Here is a 23272-nt window from a genome sequence, read left to right as displayed (position 1 = left end):
AAACCGTCTGGCATATTACATATGTTATAAATTTTTGTTGTATTTAGGAACAAAGGGGTGAAAAAACAAATGAAAGTTTCTAGCTGAATGTAGGTAATTAATAATGGTAAATATTAATTAAATCAGCTTGTGGGATCGTATTGGATGGTATTTGGTGACCCAGTTAGTTACTAGAAGGAGAAATATGTTCAGAATTTTAAGCTGACAAAGAGTCATAGAGGAATGCATAATTATGGATAGGACTACTAACTCAATGCGATTGTTTTTATAGCTTAAAGTTAATAAATAACTATTAAAATTTTACTGCTTGATGAAATCTGAGATTTGTTGTTGGCTATAGGATACGTTAGGTGGAGGGAGATAGAAGGAGGGGAGATTGGAGTGCAAAATAGGCGGAAAGAGTTTAGAAGATGCTCTCTCTTTTGACCCTGGGACTAACTGTTTATCAGGGGTCCATGAGCAGCGCTGAATATTCCATCCTGAGCTCAAAAATGATTCTCCTTCATATGCTGTGCCAGTCTCTTCAAAAGTTCTGAGATGTACAGATAGGAACCTGGAACTGAGGAGGAACATAAATGAGACAATTTCTTTGAGGCAGTCTGGTGACTGCAGACAAAGCCTGGAGTTTTGCACAGCACAGTGCAAACTCGGGTATCAATCTGTGAATCCAGAAGCCCTTAGGGCGAGCAAGATGACAACCGTTTCCCGGAAGAAGATACACCTATGTTCATCTTGCGTCTGGGTTGGGAAGAAAAAACAAAACAGTCTCCCCTAAGATTTCTTAACTTTAGACCCGAAATGACTCAGATGTGAGGCTGGAATTCATACTAGCTCTGTGACTGAATGATTCTAAGCTAAGTGAAGAGAAAGTTCACTTCTAACCGTCCCATCTAACTTTTATGAGATGTACTTCAGGAAGAAGCATGTATCTTACATATATTCTTTTACATGCATGCTATATTCCCAATGAAATATTTTTTTTAAAACTGTATGTCCATAGCAGACTTTTCACCATGTAAACTGCCTATGATGAAGGCAGAAAACGGCGTTAGGGAAACATGGTCAAAGATGAGAAAGTATCCAGAAGGAAATTATCTCTAGTCTTATATATGAAATATCTGTCCAGACAAGGGCCCAAAGTATACATAAAAGAAAGGGGTGGGCCCATGACAGATGAGAAACAATAATCTGTCCTCTTTCTATCTGCCATCTCTCCCTCTCCCTCTCTCTCTCCCTCTTTTCTGAGGAGAGGGGCGCATGTGCGTGGCATGTGCATTGGCTTAGGAAGCAGCATATATTTAAAGAATACAGTGAAGGAAAAGGAAGGAGGAACTGTTTTTGCCACCAGGTTTCAGAGGCTGTGTGTATCTTATTATCAAGAGAGAAACTGTTGAAGATTGATTTCTATTTGTGAAAACAAAATGGCACACGAAAATGTTTGGAGGATTTAAATAAGTATAATTTATTTTCAATATTATTTGCTATGTATCAGGATTTTACAGGTGGAGAAATTAAAAATGTGATCCATTGGATAAAAAAAGAACTTTAGAGATGTTTTGAACAGAAAGATAACTTTTTGATATATAACTCTTAACCTAGAAGGACAAAATAGTAACAGCCTGATGAAAACTGACATAGCTAGAGACATATTCACATTGGCTAGACCCTTGAAATAGGGTAGTATTTATTGTTACAAATGATGGTAAAAATATTTGTAATCACCCAATATGAAAAGGCCCAGGAATACATTGGTGTGTATATATCAAAGATGCAGGTGATTCATGAAAAATTTCTGAATACAAGACAACCTATCTACGTTCAGTCTTTTCTTAGAAGTGTATAAACTTTGTCCCCCTATACATAGTATGTATTTTATTTGTTATTTCATGAATATCAATATACCTTCTTTGGCTTTGTTCATTTTCTAGTTGCCATCTGAAGCTAGAATTTTTTTCTTTTTATTTGCATAGAAAATGTAATATTTTTCTCTTTTGCAAAGCTCTTTAGGAGAAAAGGGAAAAATGAATATTTTCTATGACTTTTTCATGAATAAAAGGTTTTGCAGGTGGTAGACTTCAAAATCAGAGTTTGGAATTTGTGTTACAAAATAAGTCTATATGAAATATATATTGTTTATTTTGCCTTTTTTCCCAATGTCTTGGGAAAGTAGAGTGCTATTTGGTTTTCCTAACATTTTCCTTTTAATTTTATAGGATGGTATTAAACTGCCTTGATAATAAATATCCAAAATTTCCAATTCATATTTTTCCTATTATCTCTCCCCTTGGGGTACAGGGCAGTGAAATGAATGAAAGACTGAATTAAAGCGAGATGAATTATTTTCTACTTATCTGACATATACTACGATTCACTCTGTATTAAATTGCCAATGGATCGTTCCAGGACTGTGCTACTTAGGGTTTTATAGAGCTGAGTCAGCTGAACCGAATTAATGATTGATTTCTAAAAGCTTCCCTTAAGTAAACTTAATCTATTTTTGCCTTTTTATATCCTAGGTGCCCAAACCAGTAGATTATTCTTGCCAACCCTGGTAAGTATTAAAAATGTTTATATAGCCAAGTTGAAATACCATACCCTTGGCCTGAGGACACCTTGACTGTGGGGATAGTAAACCACATTCCATTTCCATTTGTTCTGGATAAAGGTGTTTTCAGAGGCAACAAAACACCGTAATGATTTATATATTGCTGACCTTCTCATATCTTTATCAGAGAGTGATGTGTGTGTGCGTGTGTGTGCCTGCGCGTGCGTGCGTGTGCCCATACATGTGTACTTGACTATTAACTTGTGAATTCAAAGTTGGTAAGCCACAGAAAGGTCTAGGACATAGGCAAATCTGTATCTGTATTTTAGAAAAATAGATTTTCTGAAACAGAAAAAAATAAATACGATTTCATTGTCTGAAACTAAAAATTTTAACCCAGATGGGATGGTAGATCCTAAAAATACAATTTATAACATGTAATATGGGAGGAGCAAGATGTATTCACATCCTGTTTTGGGTCTACATGGAGCTCACTTACCCCATGGAAGCCAGTGTTACTGTTAATGGAAACAGGAAGCAAAATGGATGGTGATTATTACTTTTTAGACATAATGAGTTTAAAGGGACAGCGATATCTTCAACTGGAAAAACTCTATGTAGGATCCAGAATATTTATGATCATCATGTGATTAATATACACTGAGTATTTACTATGTGCTTAGTATTTTACATATTTTATTTGATTTTTATTTTCTAACATCTCTGAAAGGAAGGTTGATCTTATTCTTTTTACACATGAGGAAACAAAGGTTAAGGCCATGCATCTAGTGAGTTAGAGACAGGATTCCAAGTTATGCAGTCTGTACATTGCTATACCACACGGTCAAGTAAAATATGTGGGCATATTTACTTATGTACATATTTGCTTTATATCTGTTCCCCTGAATTTTTGTTTTGGCTCCTCTAAAAATGACTGCATCTATTTTTGTTTTCTTGATACCGAAGTATATGCATACAAATGAGGTATCAGGATATGTATATAAATGAGATATTCTGTGAGTCTGTAGTACTAGTTAAGTTTGTAAGTATAGAGAACACCTGAGTTGTCTGATATTTTTAAAATATTCTGATTATTCTCCATTAAATAACCATAGCATGGAAAATGCCAGGTTCCTGCAGGAATTCATTGTCCAAAGTATAGGATTCTTCTCATCAGCCCTTTTGCTCTCCCTCAGCAGTCACATCCGCCTTCTCTAGTCATCATCTGCTTTCTCTGACACCCCTCCCCGCTCCCCAGGCTTCAGCGCTGAGCTTGCTGAAGAGAGCATAGCACATTTGTGATAGAACTGGGCATCTTTGCGACATTTTTACCTGGTTCAAGACAAATTTGAGGTCTTAGTTTCCGCGGAATTAAAAATTGTATTCTTACAAGAATTAAATAAGTAAAATAAAGGTATTTTCATAGATATGAGGGCTTCCAAGTATTCCATCTCGTGTATTCATTTACAAGAAACTGAAGGATGAGCTTGTAAACCAAGAAGGAGGGAAATACAGAATCCAGGAGCAAAGGGAAGTCCCAGGACTAGAGCGATTCAGCAGGTTTAGAGAGCAAGTAGTATTGATTAGACCGAGAGGGCGGAGGGCTCAGGAGGAATGAATGAGCAGGTACAGTACATAGTGTTGAACAATGAGCAGGTATAGTACATGGTATTGACAGAAATATTATTGAGGGGTTTATAATTCTCTTGGAGAATATCGAAGAAGCTTGGGCAAAGACAACCTTGAGCAATTAGTTTTTGGATGTTAGATGTTCTTTGAATATGACAACATGACAAAACTGGGCCAGATGATGGCTCAGCTCCGTAGAGGTTACAGAAGGAAGAGTGAGGAACAGCACTATGAAGGAATGAGCATAAGTGGAGAAGAAATTATTTTCCATCCTAATATCTAAAATTCATAAATTATGAAATCGTAATTTAGTCATGTTATTTAAAAATATACAAGGAGAAATAAAAAAATAAGTAAAATTACTGAAATGGGACTTGGGGTAGAATGCCGATAAGATGGGATAATGCTGCTTTTTCAATACTGTTATGGTATGAGTTGACTTTTTTAAATTATCTTCCCGTGTCACTTCAACTAAAAAACGCATATAATATGTACTAATTGAGGTAAATGCCATGAAGGAAAATAGAGATACTGTGATAAGAATGATAAAGTGGCCAGTGAGAGATACAGGACAACATTCTTGAGATGGGATGGCCAGAGAAGACCTCTCTGCAAACCTTAATGATGAGTAGGAATGTGTGTTGATAGTGTTTTTCAGAGAATACAGTCTGTGAGGAGACTCTAAGAACAAAAGAGGTGCGATGAATTCTTAGACCTGAAAGAAGGCTGGAGACTAGTGAAGGAGGGGGTTGTGAGACATAAGATTGAGCAGGATGGTGTGAGTCAGATCATACTCGATACTAATAGTTCATGGGTTATAACCCAACATACCGTCTGCATAAAATGCCCTTAGCTGTTCTGTCTTGGTGGAAACCTCACATGTTCTCCTTCAACAAACTTGTTGACTGTTTACCACATGTATTTTATTTTACTTTTTAATTTTTATTTTTATGTTTGTTTATTTTCATTTATTTATTTATTTAGGCGACCCTTGGCTGACCTCACAGATTGCAAGGACCTTGTCAGCTTGCAATCCCTTATTTTTTATTTTTTACGCCTACAGCACCTGGTCTTCCTAGGTGGTCTCCCATCCAAGTACTAACCAGGCCTAACTTTGCTTATCTTATATTTTAAATAAATATTTAATGGAGGTTAGAGGTGGGTATGTACACTGAGCTACATATGTCTATATGTGAATCATAAAACTTTCTAGAATATTAATTCGTGAATATCTTTGAAAGAGTTCTAATCTAAACGTAAAATTTTTAACTTTTATTGCCCAAATTCTCTGACATATTTGCCAGTAAATGTTAAGCCTGTATGTGATTCAAAGGGTCACTAACGAATATTTTACATTGAATTCGGACCTTTCATTATTAGTATTAGTAGTAGCGTTATTATTATTATTATTGAATTTGAGTATATTTAAGGCCAACATAGTTTAGGAAGAGCTGAATTCTGGTTTTGAAAAATATCTTTTACTCACTACTACTAATTGCTTAAGAAAATTGGTTATCAAATTTGCAGACTATTAGAATTAACCTTATATCCAAAAAATAAAAAATAATTTAAATTAGGTTGTGTGTGTGTGTGTGTGTGTGTGTGTGTGTGTGTATTTGTATGTGTCTTAGGCACTTCTTCCCTATACTGCCTATAACTTTTGTCCCCAAACTCCCTGCAACTGTCTTTTTTACCCAGTACCTACTAGGTTCTCTCTTTGTCCCATTTATTTATTTGATAAATGTTTTCTGGGTGATTACTGTGTATTAGGCATTGTTCACTTTACTGTTGTTAGCTTTGTAGAGGATTTGTATCTGGAAGCATTAAAGGACTTTTCTTTTTGGAAGCAACGTAATGTGTTGGTATAGAAGTAAAAACAGCTCAGATGTGCCACTAAATTAAAATCCTGACAGATACTTATTTTTAGCCTCTGTTCTCTTCCAGGTACATTACCCATATTTTCTGTGTCCTTGTTTCTTACAGGTATGCTGGAGCAATGGAAAGATTGCAGGCAGAGACTGAGCTTATTAATAGGGTAAACAGTACTTACCTTGTGAGGCACCGGACCAAAGAGTCGGGAGAATATGCAATTAGCATTAAGTAAGTAGGACAAGTACTTCTACAGAAATAGATTTCCTGTTTTCATAATTGCATAGACCATCTGACATGTATAACACTGAAGTCGAAAATCAAGGTTCTAATTACAGTAGGAATATTGCGTCTATCTAGACAGTTCATTAATACTTGAAAATATCTGTTAGAAAAACAGTATTAAGTGTTATAGGCTGCTAATTGGCATATTAGATTTCTTTCATAACATTGTATTTTGGTGACTTGATGTGTGTATGTTTTTAGTAAATTCTAAATTACTAGATTTTGTTTCATTTTGTCTTCCTATATTCTCCAACGAAACTTACTAAACAAATTGAACATAATGATTGGTTATATGTAATCCCCCCTTCTCACTTCAAGTATTGGTTGTATCTTCAACCAATCTAGTAAATATATTTTGTTAATTAGCTGTCACCAATGTATTGGCATAGGTATATATTTTGTCTTCAGAATTAATTCCTATAATGTTATTGGGGCATGCCCTCTGGTAATTATTGATTTCTACTGATTAAAAACACATTTATATTCATAAGTTATTCATTGCCCACAGGTACAATAATGAAGCAAAGCACATCAAGATTTTAACAAGAGATGGTTTTTTTCACATTGCAGAAAATAGAAAATTTAAAAGTTTAATGGTAAGCATTGATTAGTTCTTTTCAATCTGTGGTTCTTAGTTTTCTCTTATGAGATAGGTCAGTTTAATTCTATACTTTCTTGGAAATTTTATTCACTAAAAAGATGTTTAAAGATAATCATATAATTTTTCAGTAGATCCTGGAAATTCTAATTTTAAGAATCCCAATTGTTTTATAATCTAAATTCGCAGGTTTTAGGTATTTCAGAGTCTACACAATTTATGACCCAGAGTAATAGACAAATTCAAATACAATCAACTTTGAGTAATTTGTGAGTTTCGCCTAGTGTTTGATGAAACACAGCAAATGTTTAATATGCTTCTCTTCCCTCGTCTTCCATCCTCTGCCTCTGTCTCCTCCTTCAAGCAGAGGAAGGTGTTTTAAATTATAACATAAAGAGTGGTAATTGGTAAAATACTTCTCACATTTAGGTTTCTTTAATACAAAATGCAATATTATGTCAAATGGAGAAAATTCTAGTACTTTCTGCTACTTTATCTATGCTATGGTTCTCCATCATCTTAGACGATTAAACATTAATTACCATATAACAATTACTCCTTCATAGGAATAACATTTTTACCATATAACAATTAAGGGTAACATTTTTACCATATAACAATTAATATTTCACAGGAACTTTGTAAATTGAAATAACATATTGTTACCAAGTTGCTTCGAATGAACAAAGATTATTTTAATAATTTCTACAATTAAAAACATTATAACAATTTTATTAGTGAATAAGAATATTACACCTATATCATATAAACAACGTAGAGATGTCATTATATGTGCATTGCTGATAGTAAAATGTTCATACTTCCTTAAAAGTGGTCTCAAGTCTGCTTCGCAAGTTTGAGAGTTTCTTGACGTAATGAAGAATTTGGATATAGAACGTAAGATGCAATTGTGGCGCTCCCCTAAGTACTTTGAGTAACAATGGGGAAGGGCCATTCATTGACTAAACTATCAATCAAATAATACATACTGCATCCTTCCGGAAAACATCTTAAAGTACTTTGCAGATGTTAACATTAAAGTTAAAGCTGAGTGTAAGAGAGCTTTACAAAATGGACCAGCTTGAAAGCCTTCTAAAAATTTAGAACTGCTTCAAGACAGGAATCGGTGTTTTAAAGACATTGAAGCATCTGGAGTTGAAAGAAAAGGAAGAAGACCTCTTCGGACAGAGATACCCCATTCCCAATCCAAAAAGCTAAGGATGGGCAGCAAGATCATGTCCTGGAAAATGTAAAGCCTGTCAGACTGATAACCACGACCCAGGCGTCTTCCCTGCTGGGAGTGGCTTATGTTCTGTTGGAAAGAACAGGCTGTGCACACAGAAAACTGGGCCCGAGGAGGTTATTTCTAAAATGAAAACCTAAGAGGCAGGTAGCAAGTGGAAGCAGAAATAATGAATGACAGCTCCGGCTGAGGCATGATAAAAGCATGCAAGGGGGGCTCCTCATCACTGCAAGACACACCAGCTTGAGTGTGCACCCCCAGAACTTCCGTGGATGGTAATGAGCCTGCACCACGGTGTTATAGCTAATACGAGGCTTAAAAAAAGGCCAAAGGGCCAAGATGATTGCCAGCCTTTGAGAGTAACAAAAGGAACTCCCATCACAGGAGACAAAGAGGATGAAAGGAGTCGTCCCTGGAAAGGGCCAATCAATTCAGCTTTTGTGTCACCTGGGGTCAGCTCAAGAAAGGTCTTCAGCCGCTGAAGTTAGGTATGAAAAGCCGGTGTTACCATGTGACCTGGGTTAGTGGACATAGACCCTTGAGTTATTATCTGCACGAAAAGCAACAGAGGTCCAGAATTCAAATAATTGGTATCAGACAGCAGTAAAAGTTTCTGCAGTAATAGTTTGGAAATGAAATTAAAAGTACTTGTCACAGAGCAAAAATAAGCTACCCTAAGACGTGTGTGTAAAATATCAGAAGTCCCACTGCTAGAGACACATACATATTTGTTCCTGCATATCTGGGGCTCTTTTATAAAGAAGCACATATCACAGTAGGTTAAAGGGAAGGAATTAAGAATTAATAGCAAAACTACAATGAAACTATAGAACATTAACAGAAGGATATACAGTCATACTGGAAAACCACATTTCGATCAGTGACAGACCACGTGCACAACAGTGGTCCCATAAAATTAAAATGGAGCTGAAAATTTTCTATCACCTAGTGACCTTGTAGCCATCCCAATGTAGTGGAACGCATTCCTCACGTGTTGGTGGTGATGCTGGTGTAAACAAACCAGCTGCACTGCCAGTCGCGTAGAAGTATAGCACATACAGTTATGCACAGTACATAATACTTGATAGTGACCGTAAACAACTATGGTACAGGTTTGTGCTATACTTTTTATTGTTATTTTAGAGTGTGCTCTTTCTACTTAAAAACTGTTTGCTGCTTAACGATATGCCACGTTATGCTGGCAGCAGCCTCATTCATACCGAGTCTCTCGATTGCCTCTCTTTCTCGTGTGTGGTTTAATCTCGTGTGGTTTTGCTCATCGAGGCCCCTCAGCGTTAGCATGACGAAATCGCCGAAGGATGCATTTTGCAGGATGTATCCCGGGTCAGTAAGGGACTCATGACTATAATTGTAAAAAGGAAGAAAGACGAGGAATTGAAAAATCTCAGTCTTAGATAACTACTTTTGTCAGTTTTAGCAAATGACTGTAAAAAATGCTGAAGAGGTCGTCGAACTGGTTGGAGCTGCCCTTGCTCTTTGTTTCTGTTTATTTGTTGAACAAATTTAGGTCGAGTCCTGACTGTGTGAAATTACTGTTTTTGCAGAAAAGACTCCACTGTTCTGAAAATGCTTTTAAATTATAACATTCATCTGCACCTCACAATAGTGCTGTCCTTTGAACCTATAAAAGACTCCACTGTTCTGAAAATGCTTTTAAATTAAAACATTCATCTGCACCCAGAACCTCACAATAGTGCTGTCCTTTGAACCTAAACTGGGAAGGGCCGTGGAGAAGGGGTGGCTCCCGTCAGTGCCAGCCCCTTGGGAAGGAGGGAGAGGGTTGACAGGCACTGTTGCCTTTACTCTGGCCATGCAAGATTTCACTAAACCAGCATCACACAACTTCAGGGAGTCCCCTTTTATCATGTTGGTGTCCAATAACACAATTCTCATTGTAAGTAACTAGGGTCTGTGGTTTTGAGTTGTTTCTTTGTAATAGTTTAGGTATCTCTCCCATCTGTTGGTGCTGAGGTTACATTCCTCTACCTATGAAAATCATTAGTGCCTGGAATTATGTTTTAATTTGAAAAGGCTGTAAAACACAACCAAACTCCAGAACTGGTTTTAAATTAGCCAGTTTCTCCACGAGAAGATTAGCATTAGGCGGTTGTGAGCTAACCGTTTTTTCCCTTGGGTTTCAGTAGCTTGGTTAATCAAAATCTTTTTTTTTTTTTGTCTTAGTCATTAAATTCAAATTCTAAATGAATTTCTGTATCCAGATTATAAGGCATTAATTTTGTTCTAATTTTCATGTATGCCAGACAATCTATGTCCAAATGCTGTTTATAAATCATCTCCATTGCCTGTTTCCTTGGTAATTGGAACGACCGGCTCTCACTCATTATTTTTTAGAGAGACTTGAAATGTTGACACTCCTGTGTCAGCGAGAGATAAGGAAAGCTTAGCGTTTCTTTTGTTTAGCGGCTCCTTATTCCCTTGTAGTACCTGAAGGTCAATGACTGCTAAAGCAGGGGCGAATTAGACTAAAATACAGAAAAGTATAAATTGGAAAAGATCCATAGTGACACTATTTAATTCTGTCTGGTTAGAAACGTGTAGGTCGATGTACTCTCATAAAACTGTAAAAATGGAACTAAAGTGTCTTCCACGCTTAGTGAAGTGTTCAGGAAGTATTCTTTGCACCTTACTAATTCACATGACCCCAGGCCTTGGAAAAGTCATTTTTTTCTTCCATAAAATTTAGAGGTGGGTAAGGTAGCAAATGATCCCCAAGTCCTTTCCAGTATGATAATTCTAGGGTTTCTAGCCAACTTCACATAAACTTTAATTCATACTGATTCATAATATAATACATAAAAAAATCTGTATAACCTATAATAAAATTACATTGAAGGTCAAAGTTATTAGCTTCTAATAACTTTTGGGTTTATTTTTGTATTTTTGCTAAAGAAAAGAGCACATTTTTCCCAGTTTAAATAATATGTCTAGAAGGACAATTCTCTGGTATCATTTCCATTAGCAACACAATATATACGTGTACAGTTCTCTCAGAGACATTACAAAATTTTGCCTTTTATTTAAAAAAAAAATGAAATAGTACTATTGGTCTCTAGAATATAATTCCAGATCTTGCCTTTGAAACCATGCTAAAAATCAGGATAAGACAAATGCCATATTCTGATCATTGAAGCCATTTTGAGGACATAAACTTTTATCGGGTATTTTGTCTCTTTTTTTCCAAGTTGGTCAGATTCCAAATTCCTTTGCTTTGTCAAGGATCCCTGTAATCTGGATCCAAGGAAGGAAAAAAATATATATATATATATATGTATATTTTAAAGTTATGGGTATAACTTGTATAAATTCTAGCATCTCAGGTCTAAGCAAACCGAGTGCCTGGTGCATCATGGACGCTTGGCAGATGCTCTTTGCCCTTCGCCTCCCTTTCTGGGTGCTTGTGGCTGCCGGGGACTGTTTGCAAATAGCGTCGTTAAGAGCACACTCTGGAGACAGATTCCGGCCGTATTAGTCTTTGCACAAACTGATTAACCTCACTGAGACTTGAGCATCAATGGAGACAAGGCCTCTCTCTTGTTTCTTGTGTGAAGATGATGAGAAACTATGCAAAACCCCTGATAGGTGAGATAGTGGTAGCTGTTAACAATATTCACAAGTACCTGGTACTTTACGCATTACCGTGAAATGGTTTGTTACCCCCGTTTTACTGATGTAGGAGCTGAAAAATCTCCATTTGCTTTACCCAGTGCTTCAGCCCAGCCATGCTACTGTTAGTCTGCGAATGTGTTCTTCCTCATCTTATGCCTCTTCCCAGCCTGACTGCTCGACTTAAAATAATCCTTTCCTCCTTCCTGGCTTTTGAAATTATAAGCCACGCTATAAGCTATCTCCGTCGTGAAATCTTCCCTTATCCTGCCCACGGGACTCACAAAAGGAAATTCTGTCTTGTCTTCGAACTCTCTGGAAACCCCTCACTCTCCTGGAGGGAAGGGCCTTATCTTCATAATCTTGGTGACCCCTGGAACTCCCCGCACAGTGCATTCCACAGCTCATCTCAGTTCAGTCATAAATGATGAATAAATCATTGAAGAATCTCTTTTTCTTCACTCGGGTGATTTTCGGCCCAGCTGATTTGTGTTTGGGGACTTTAAACATAACTATCGAATGAAGGTATTAAGTTGATATCAGTGTGATTTTTTTTTTTAGAAGAATTGGTTTTATACTGTTTTTAAACAGTAGTGCTATAATTAGGTTAAAAATGATTTTGCTTTTATTTTAATTTCAGGTATTTGTGAGCAACGTTATATCTACAGTACTCACCTCATGATAATACACATTTTTTTTTATTTCGAATTATTATTTAATTTCTGTTTAAAGTAGAGGGATTTAGATTTGTGCAAAATCTATGAAACCAACATCTCAAAAGAAATTTCCTGAAATTTTAGTATGAAAGGTAGTGAGAGGTTATTGTATTGGGCTTGGATGTAATGAAGGTCGATTAGGTATTAGAGAAAATTAGAAAGCACTATGACTTGACCTCTGAAAGCACCAGAGGTCATGCAGAGCTGTAGGATGGGCACTGACACGTCTTCGTAAGCCAGAAACAATGTCAAGTAGCATTTGTGGTTTATCAGCTCTGGTTTCCCATGGAAAAGTATGTTTAGATTCAAGTGTGTTTCTCTGCGATGCTGAAAGAAAATGCAGGAAACTAGAAATTGCTATATATTCAGCAAACAGCTGTTCCCTTTATTTTTGTTTAGAAAGGCAAGTATTTCATACATTAGAACAATAATTACCGTTCTGAAATCCAGGTTTAGAATGGTTTCTTTTCACTTACCACATCTGACTAAAGACTAACAGGATGTTAGTAACAAGCACAATTACTAGGTATGTACATCTACACAGCAGGGAACAATTATTATTTTTCCATATACATATGGAAGTTTTAGCATTGAATCAATCACCCTTATACGTATAAACTTATGTCAGGGAGTTCATGTGTTTGAGAGTAGAGCTATTTTCATCAGAAGTAATCTTTCATTCTTTTTTTCCTAAAGGAACTTGTGGAGTATTACAAGCATCATTCTCTTAAGGAAGGGTTCAGAACCCTTGATACAACTCTGCAGTTTCCATACAAGGAGCCAGAACACGCAGCTGGACAGAGGGGTAGCAGAACAGGCAACAGCTGTGAGTATCATCATTTAGAATGCAACTTGCGGTCACTTAAGCGTCAGCGGCACAATACTACTAAACATCTTTATTCCAAATTTCGAAATATAACCAATTAATAGGCTAATGCATTTAGCAAGGAATTTTTCCAGCTAAGCAGGATCAGATGGACCAACAGGTTTATGACTATGTCGAGATATGATTCTTTGTGCCAAATCGAAAATCGTGTTTACATTCAGAAATTCATCAGAAATGTAAAGGGTCTGTTTATATGTAAGTGTTGAAATTTTCGCTGACTTCTGTATTAGCAAACTCTTTTTAACTTACGCATGTCTGTGGTCATTATGCTATTTGAGTAACAGTATTTAGGTAAGGCTGGTGGACAGCTCTCCCATCAAGCCTACTGTCCCAAGTCTGCTTATGGTTCTAATTCAGTGATTACTTTTGGAGTTTTTAAATGACTAAATCATGTTTCCTCTGACATCAATATTTCTATAAGCGTTATACTTTAGCCACTTTCTTTCAGAATGAGCACTGTGCCACAATTATTCATCAAAGATTTGCACACAAACCAAAAGCCTGATACAGTTTGAGTGAGAGTTCAAGTCAAAAGCTTTTTTCTCATCACCTTTTAATGTCATGTAATCTTCCTAAAGGTAGATACAGCCGGTAAAGAGAACATCATGATGAAAGATGTTGTGAATAAAGTGTGATTTTATTCTCTTATTTTGATATCATTTAAAAAAAATGTTTTGGAGGAGAAATGAATACAATTTTATTACTCTTAGCATCCTTAGCCTAAGCAAAATTGGAATATCTAGTGGCATTTCAAAAAGAATCTACATCAGTGTTATGTAACCTCAGCTTTTCCCCCCTTAAAAGCAGAAACTGAGAGGGAGACAGATATAGTTCAGGGCTCAAACATCGGTAAAATTTCTTACACTTTGTATAAGTAAATATACAAGATATTTGTCACATCAACTGTTTTTTTTTTTTTTTTAATTTGAATAACTTAATAGCTGTTCTCTTCACAGGATCAGTGATAAATGACTAAGCTTAAGCAGTGAAAGTCGTCAGAGCATACTCCATGTCGAAACTAAACACTTATTAAAAGTTATTTTTCTATTTTTTGGTCCAGTGTTACCCAATTATGTTAGATTCTCGTGTAGGTTGAGGAGTTTCGTGTTTTTATATATGGCGATTGGAGAAGTTATCACCATTAAGTGACAGGAAAGAGGGGAGGGAGTGAGCACTCCAGTCAGCAGCAGTGGCACAAGGTCTGCCCTCCAAGACCCCTCGGTCACTACCCTGTGACAGGGTCGAAATCCTCGGTCCCTTTGTGGCTCTCTCCCAACGTTTTCTTATTTGCTGCTGATTTTGTAAAAATTAGGTATTTTGTATGACAGTGGGTATTTTATAAATGGAAACTACAGCGGGTGTGGGCTGGACCACTGAGATGGAACGAGGTGTCCCATGTAAAGCATTTAGTGCAGTGCGGCACGAGCCAGCACTGCCCGGGAGGCAGCTGCTACCGACTCTGCCACTTCAGCCACTTAGCTTTCACCACCACCGAGGCAGGACAGGGCAGATTTCCCCCAGGTCCCGAGTCGGGGGCAGGGAGACCGAGCCCTGCACGAGAGAAGAAGAGGGTCCTCTGGCGAGCCGTGAGACTTTATTTTCGCCTTGGGAATGGTCGTAGGAGTGTTTTCAAGAGGGAGGAAAAGGAGCGAGGAGCGAGCAGAGGAAGACTCGGGCACAGCGGTAAGTGCTGTGCCTCCCTGGAAACTGTGCAGTGACTCCGTGGAAGATGCCCTGTGAGTCTGTGGCCCCCGTGTAGAATCACCTTCCTTTCCCAAAATGGCACAGCAGACTCACCTGAGACTGCTTCAGGTGCTGCTTCAGGTGCACCTGTGGGCTCGTGCTTGAAGGGCACTGAATTGACTTTTTGCCTTTCTTGCTCTGTGATAAGCATTTGATGATTATTTTCAGGTTTGCTGCTGAGTAGCCGTCTGACCTTAGGCAAGTCACTTGTCTGGGCCTCGGTTTTCTCATCTGATGAAGGAGGAATGAGATTAGCTATTATATATTCTTTTACACATAGCATCTTAGTATTCGTGAGAGAAGGAAGGAAAGTAAGTAGAATGTTAATAGGCCAGTAACACTAGGAAAAGTCACGCAGTTAGCTCTTTCATGACCCATAAACAGACCTCAGACATTTTCCCAAGTTCTTATTTATGGAGAATTGTAGGACCACAGACTAGACTTAGCTAATTAAAAGAAAAAAGTTGATCATTATTATATTTAGATAATCTCAAGGTATCTTCTCACAAGAACGTCTTAATTACAAAAGGAGAGAGAGAAGCAGCGTGACCGAGTGATCACAGTCGGCATCGTCAGTAACGGGACAAGTAGCCTTCGTGCGCATCCTGATGTGGTTCCCTGAGCTCTCACCACCACTGTGGTCGTGTTCCTGTTCCTCAGGTGCATAATCTGAGTCATTGTGAGGAGACATCAGACAAACCACATTGAAGGACATTCTACAAAATCATTGGCTTGTGCTCTTCAAAAGTGTCAATGTCACAAAAGACAAAGACTCAGGAAGTGTTTCAGATTAGATGAGAGACCTGGGAGACAGGACAAGATGCAGCATGTGATCCTGGATCGAAACCTGGCAGAAAAAATATATATATATTTTTGCTCTAAAGGACACGCATGAGACAATTAACAAGTTTCGAATAAGTTTCTAGACTAAGTAGTAGTATTTTTTGCTTTTGATGATTGTACTGTGACTATAAAAGAAAAAAGTGCCTTTGTTTTTAGGAATTACACGCTGAAGTGTTTAGAGATACAGGGCATTATGTCTGCAACGTGTTCTAAAATGCTTCAGGAAATACACAGAAATCGATAAAGCAAAATAGTAAAACGTTATCATTTGAGGAGTTTAAAAGTATACAGGAACTTTTTGTATTATTCTTGCTACTTCTTTAAAAGTCTGAATTACGTCGAGATTAAAAGTTTGGAAATTTGGAGATGATCCCATTAGCTAAATACGTCTAACAGAATTAGGAGAGAACGGCAGCCTCCTTCTTTCTCACTTCGGGGTGCAGGGGGAGCTGGGCGTACTGATTTGGGGGTATGTAGAGCGCTGAGGAGGTCATATTCGAAAGTTCCTTACCTGTGGCCTCTTTATATCTGCTTATGTATTCATTCATTTTTTTTTTATTCAACAAATATTTTTTTAACATTTGCCATGTGCCAGGCCCTATGCCAGATGCGAGAGTTTTAATAGTGAATAAGACAGGCAACCTGGTAGACAAGAGCAAACATAAAACAAATAACTTCATCAATAATTACACACCGTAGTAAGTCTTGTGAAGCAGGAGCACGGATGAAAGGGTGTGACCAGAGGGCGGATTTAACTGATAGGTCCGGGAAGGACATTTTGGTGAAACGTAAAACATCTAGTGGGTGGGTAGGGCGGGGCAGGGGTGGGCGGGGCGCGGAGAGCAGGGAAACTTCACTGCGAAGAAGGAGCTCGTGAGAACTTTAAACCTGAGGAACTTTATGTGTTTAAGGAATCGGAAGGAGGTCAGTGTGCTCGGAGCACAGTGAGTGGATTCTAATGTATGCGATGGAAATAAAGTAAAGCTGTGTAAGCAGAAAGTGAGGTGAACCGATTTACATTGTTTTTAATGGATCGCGGGCTACTCTGTGAAGAGCGGCTTGGAGGGAGGCATGGACACAAAGAGATGAGTTAGGAATGTAGTAAAGATGTCCGTGGGAGGCGTGATGGTGGTTTGGACAAAAGTTGAGTAGTGACCATGGAGCAGGACAGTGGGCGGATCTGGATATATTCTGGAGGTCAGATTGATTGGATAAAGGAATTGGGGTAGAAGCAATGCAAGTGCGATACGCAAGTATTTGCCAGATGGTGAAACCACTGACTAACCAGGAAACAGAAGAGGTGCAGCAGGTTTAGAGAGAAGGTAATACATTCGGTTTTGCACAAAATTTTAGGTACCTTCGCATACTCAATGGTTCAGTAGGCAGTTGGCACCATGAAGATAGAGTCTTATGAATCATTAACACTTCATTTCATGCTTTACATAGGACATAGTATGATTTCTGTATAGGTTTAATTATTCTTTTGGCGTATCGTTCCCAGAAGCCCTACGAACCATCGTCCTTTGCTTCTTATTCTCAAATTGCGCTTCACACACTGCCTTTCATGAAACAGGAGCTCCGGAAGGTCTAAATAAGCAAAGTCAGAACCTAGGGTGCATGGTGGACAAAGCAGGTGTTTAAGTGCGACATGGAGTCGATATTTGAAAAAGCGTGGAAAGATGGGTGGGCTTGAAACGAAATCTGGTCAGCATGCTCCTTTCGGTGCGCTGACAAATATCATAGTAATACTCTGAAAATCGACAAAGGCTTCTCAGACTATTGGGACTGTAGAAATGACCTCGCAGGAAAATGTAGAAGCCAGAGCCAGTGCCTGGGCTGCTCTTCCTGGAGTGATCAGTTCTTCCCCACGGATATCCCCATTACTTACGTTTCATTTTAACTGGTGTTTTAGAACTTGGACTTAGAGGGTTTGTATAATTCCTATTTATTTAACTCAGTGTAACAACATAGCTTTCTTATTCCTGACAATTCCTGAAACATCCTGTTATGTTTTACCACTACTTATTAGTTTTATTACAGTATAAAAGTGGATAATATTTAATATCCCCTTCATACAAACTCCTCAGACATCCACTTAATTTAGCTTTTACCTTCTTGCCCTTGTAATTCAAAACCCATATTCATCTACGCTTATTTCCTGATCTCATCCTCAGTCTTTTGTCATCTCTTTCCTTAGTCATTTGGCATTTGGGTTCGAGTTGATCTAATTTTATCCTGGTAACTTAAATATTTGTTTTAATTTCATCATATTAGTTTCCTAGGGCTGCCATAAAAATTACCACAAACCAGGTGGCTTAGAACGATAGAAATTTACTCTCTCGTTCTGGAGGCCTGGACGTCTGAGATCCAGGTGTTGGCGGGGGTGGCTCCTTCTGGAAGTGCTGAGGGAGAGTCCATTCCATTCCTCCAGCTTCTAGATGGGCCGGCAGTCCTCAGCGTCCCTCATCTAATAGACGTATTGCTCCGATCTCTGCCTGGTCTTCACGTCACCTTCTCCTCTGTGTGTCATCTCCCTTTTTCTTCTCTCATACAGACACTTGTCATTGCCTTTAGAGCCTCCCTTACTACTGGGTGATCTCATCTTGGGATTCTTACGTCTGCTAAGACCTTCTTTCCAAATAAGGTCACATCTTCAGTTTCTGAGTGGACTTATTTTGGAGGGGGGGGGACCACCATTCCACTCACTGCCATCTTAGCATTAATTTAAAAATTTTCCATACTTATTTTAATTCTTTTTTCACCCTTTACAACTTGGCGTTATTAGAGGACTTTGCATTATTAGGGCAGACAGGCAGCCAATGGATAAGAGTTACAGGGAAAACATTACCTTAATAAAGTGAAGTGTTTCTGATGGATTGTAGCTTTCCTTCAGTGAAATGCACTCAGAGAAAAACACATCGAGCCAGAAAGTTTCCAAGAAGGATCTCCATCACCATTCTGGCCACCCTCCTATGGATGCACTCAAATTTGTTAGACCTGGGCACAAAAAGTTCAGTTTGCCTGATTTGCTGGTTCAGATTTTTCTCTATCCAAAGCTCAGTCTTCCCCAGTGACTTTCCCCTCTTTATCCTCCCTCTTCAGAAAACACAGTTCTGCATACTCGGATGAATCCAAGAACCCCTTTCCTTGTCTCTTCTCTAGTTGTGACATCTTCACTAGTAACCTCCTCCACAGGTCCCACATTCATTTATCCAACAGGTCTATGTTGAGAGCCCACTGCCGGGCAGGCTGCTGGGACTTTGACCACGGTGTGTGCAGACCATTCGTGCCCAACCTAAGCAAGGGACAAGGGGAGTGTGGGGGATGGCGTACACTCTGCCTGCATCTCTGCTTGTATATCGACACTACCCCCTGTGCCCCTCCAGAAACCCTGTTTTCTCTACGGCATGGCACTAGTGGTGTGTTTCCATGACTCTGATGTGGGGCATCAGGGTGGCCGCACTGTGAAGGCAGCGACTGAAGGAGACGAGAGTGGGAACAGCCAGCGGAAAGGAAGGAACGTGTACGACAGTGCAGTGTGGCCGGGGTAGAAGGGGGACGAGGAGGAGCTGCAGGGGTGAGGTCGGAGAGGTACGGGAGGCCGGGCCAGGGGGGCCTGACAGGACTTAGTCTCTCACTCTGGAAGAAGTGGGAAGCCTCGGAGGGACTTAAGCAAAGGAGAGACTTGGTCTGACCTAAAGTTTTAGTAGGATTATTTTGGGTGTCTCTGTCAAAAAAAAAAAAAGAGAAAAAGACCATGAGAAAGAAGGGACAAAGTAGAACCGTGAGGACCCGTTAAAGGCTCATAGAGCAAACCAGGTGAGCGACGGTGGCGGCTTGGACCGATGGGTAGCCACAGAGATGACGTGTTTTGAAGGTGATGCACCAGGGCGCTCCGACTCAGCAGAGGTGAGACAGAACAGAGAGAAGAAAGAGTGACTCCGAGGTTTTTGGCCTGAGCGACGGGAAGATTGGATGTTTTTTTCTTTTTTCACAGGGAGGGGCTCACATGGAGCCTAAAGTCTAGTCATAGCATTCTCGATGCAAAATGAATTATTTCCATATCTCTATATCATTTCTGTGTCTTTCTCTTCATTAATGTGTAAGCTCCTTTGACATCAGATGCTGTCATATCTCCTGTAGCTCCTTAGCACAGTGCTTTGCACATTTATAGTTATTTAATAAATGTCTGCCAATTATAGTCAAAGAGTAAGAATTTAGAATCAATAAACTGGATGCCTATAAATAATCTGAAATTTCTGGAAATGTCAAGTCACCTAATTTTCCATATTAATAGGAAAGGCCTTATCCTCAATTTTTTCTCGCTGATGACATTATATGTTTATACTGTGCAGCACTGAATACAAAGCAGCTGTTCATTTTTCCCAATAATTCTAGATTTAAGTTTTTCTTGTTATGTCTTTGAATTTGAGATTAAAGATTTGTCCACTTACCAGATGTCAACATTCAATTAAATGAAACCAATCTGAATTATTCTTCGTTTTTTCCAGTGACAATATATAAAACATACAATAAACACTAATATTCATTTTGTTTCACTGAGGGAGATGGGAGAGCAGATATTGAATACTATGCCTGTGGGTGTTCCCGAGAGTTGAAGAAGACACACCTAAGCTGTCCCATAAAACCAGGTTAAGGATCACAGATCTAAATTAAACATTCATAAAATTCTCAGCGTGTTCTCTGCTGCTAGGCTATCTGTGGATAGTTTTGGTAAAAAGAGTCTCCTGGTTGGCTCGTCAGATGTCCCACATAGGATCGTTGTTCTTCCAGAAAACCTCTAGACCACTGCCAGTCAGCCAACGCACAAGAGTCACTGTACTGATGGTAGTACCATTGGTCCAGTCCCCTGATATTTTTACTGACAGCTTATTATTACATAAATGAGTGTGAGCACACGTGGCTGTTACAACTTAACGCTGAGCGTGAGGTAATGTCTTTCCCAAAGAATAATTAGCAAATGCTCAGGGCGATGTTCATTTATACGTGTAATGGAAAATTAAGTGGCAGTTCAAAAATATGCTGTGATTTGATAACCAGTACCTAAGGAAGAGTGTCGACTGAGCTTGGCCTCTACTGTGTACAAATTTTGAACGTTACCGAAAACTGAATAGATTTTCATTTGCTCATAAACATGAGTAGCCTGATCAAGGCCGAGCTTATTACTTTAAGGCAGTGCTTAATCAGCCTTGACAACAAAAGTGTAGGCATTGGATATCAATTTACTTGTACTTTTCTATTCTATTGTAAGCACTGTTTTGTTTTGTTTTTTTAATTGACATACTTCTGTGTTCTGTGCCTCCACGCGGTCAAGTCTCAGAACTGAATAATATTCACTAATGATTTGCCAATCAGTTGCTTATGGCTATGCTGATAGCCTCTATTCCCAATTTATTTATGTAACAGATAACTTCTCTTTCAATTAGAGAATGTTAGTACTTCGGGTTTTGTTTAACTTGGAAATATTTGACTGCATTCTTACTAGTTCCTAATGAGAAATATTAAGTCAATAAACTATGCGCCACTCATTTGTTAATGTTCTATGAATGTCAGCCTGATGGCATGCCAGACGTCATACATGTGAAAAAACAAACAGACCCGTCTGAATATGATGGTCTCTCTGAGCAAGGTTCTCCTTTGTCTGTGCTGATAGGAATTAAAAACGTTTGGGGAAAAAAAAGTGTTTGAGGAGGAAAGTTAGGCCCTTAACTAAAGCATGTAGTTTGCAATTGATCATTTCAACGAAAAGATCTCAACGCTGATGTAATATTGTCTCAGTGGGTACAGATATGAATAAGAGCCCTTTCTCTCAAGAAGATTCCCCAAATCATGTGACGTACTAGCAGGTGACAGTCTACAGTGAGATGTTAGGTGGTGAAGTGAGTTTTAGGCCGAGAAGAGAAAGGGCCAAGAGGTCATAATCCCCTCAACATTCCCATTTGAGTGTCACCATCGTCTGGCTGCTTTAGTGCCATCCTGGGTGATGCTAACGTAATCTTACGTTACGGTGTCTTGGTATAGTAGGAGTTGGATGAAGAAACGTGCGTAGAAATAAGTGGATGTATTCTCAGTCTGGATGTCAGCATATTTTACAGGTTAAACCATCCTGCAAAATATTTTGATCAAGAACCTTCTTCTGACATTTAGACTTAAATCCATATTTTCTTAGGGAAACATGTTATATGATTCTCTTGTCTCCGTAGGTGCAGGCATTTCAATGCTATGTTGCCAGCTCGAGAGAATTAAGGACCCAAAGGCAGTGACAACTGACATATAGGAAGAATGGCAGCAATAAGTCACGCCACAATGTGTAGGAAAATAGGAAGCATCCCTACCTGTCTTTCAAATGTTTGGCCGAGAGCTGTACACTGGGCAGCAGGAGAAACTGGTTAACCTTTTACTCCCAGGAAGAGCCCTCAGGCATACGTATGGTGAATGCCATGAGACTGATAGTATTTAATAGCTGTTACGCATCTCAGAAAAAGCTACAGTTAGTATAAGAATAATATTGATAGACAGACTGTGGCTCCCAGGGATCCTGGGGAATAAAACCTGAGCATACCTCACGTGCTTCCTATGTGCTGGGCCGGCTTTTGTTGGAAGTCTCATCGAGCAGTTAAGTGAGCAAAAGATGAGCTAAGAGACTGGGAGGAGCAGACCTAAGGAGCTTGTGAAACTAAATACCCTGCAGAGCTCCTTGTCCATTCAGCAGCTTCAGTAGCTGAGCACTGGGCCCGGTCCTTCACCGAGGATGCGGAAGTGGGATAAGAGCAGGGCCTGCTCCCCAGAATCAATGGCTAATTGGACATACAGCACAGGAGCACGTGCCGCAATAAGCGGCAGAGCCAGGGCCATGATGTAAGTGTCTGACAGATGACTAGAAGGGACAGAGAGAAGGGATGCACATCTGGATCGGTCAGGGAAGGTTCATAGACGGGGCCCGAGTGGAGCTTTGGCGACGAGGAGGTCAGGGTCATCAGAGGAAAGGTGAAGGAGCAGCCTTCCTGCGCGAGCAGAAGTTTGGGGCCGAAAACGAAGCCAGGAGCCTCAGCGCGTGTTAGGAAACTGGCCTGAGGGAAGAGAATTTGAGAAAATGATGGAAGATGTGAGAAAGGCAGGTTACGGCCAGATTATGAGTCGTCATGAAATTCAGGTCAGGCATTTGGACTTCAGAATTTAGGAAAAGGAGCAATGACTCTGTGTTTACAGGGAGACGCTGAGAGGCAGCATTTCACATGGAAAGGAAAGG

The 23272-nt window shown here is 39.1% G+C and overlaps 1 protein-coding gene across 1 annotated transcript in view; it reads left to right on the top strand.

The window, feature by feature from the left end:
- The window catches only part of VAV3 (vav guanine nucleotide exchange factor 3), a 312054-nt gene that overhangs the window by 282843 nt on the left and 5939 nt on the right, over positions 1–23272 (top strand). The window contains exons 22-25 of the mRNA XM_006919579.3: positions 2517–2551; positions 6158–6274; positions 6837–6924; positions 13227–13356. Coding sequence (XP_006919641.1) covers positions 2517–2551; positions 6158–6274; positions 6837–6924; positions 13227–13356 — 370 coding nt within the window. The remainder of the gene's footprint in view (positions 1–2516; positions 2552–6157; positions 6275–6836; positions 6925–13226; positions 13357–23272) is intronic.

Source organism: Pteropus alecto, unplaced genomic scaffold (genome assembly GCF_000325575.1).
Source record: "Pteropus alecto unplaced genomic scaffold, ASM32557v1 scaffold106, whole genome shotgun sequence".
Taxonomy (NCBI): Eukaryota; Metazoa; Chordata; class Mammalia; order Chiroptera; family Pteropodidae; genus Pteropus; species Pteropus alecto.
Note: the sequence above shows the minus strand (reverse complement) of the source record. Positions and strands in the feature narration are given on the sequence as shown.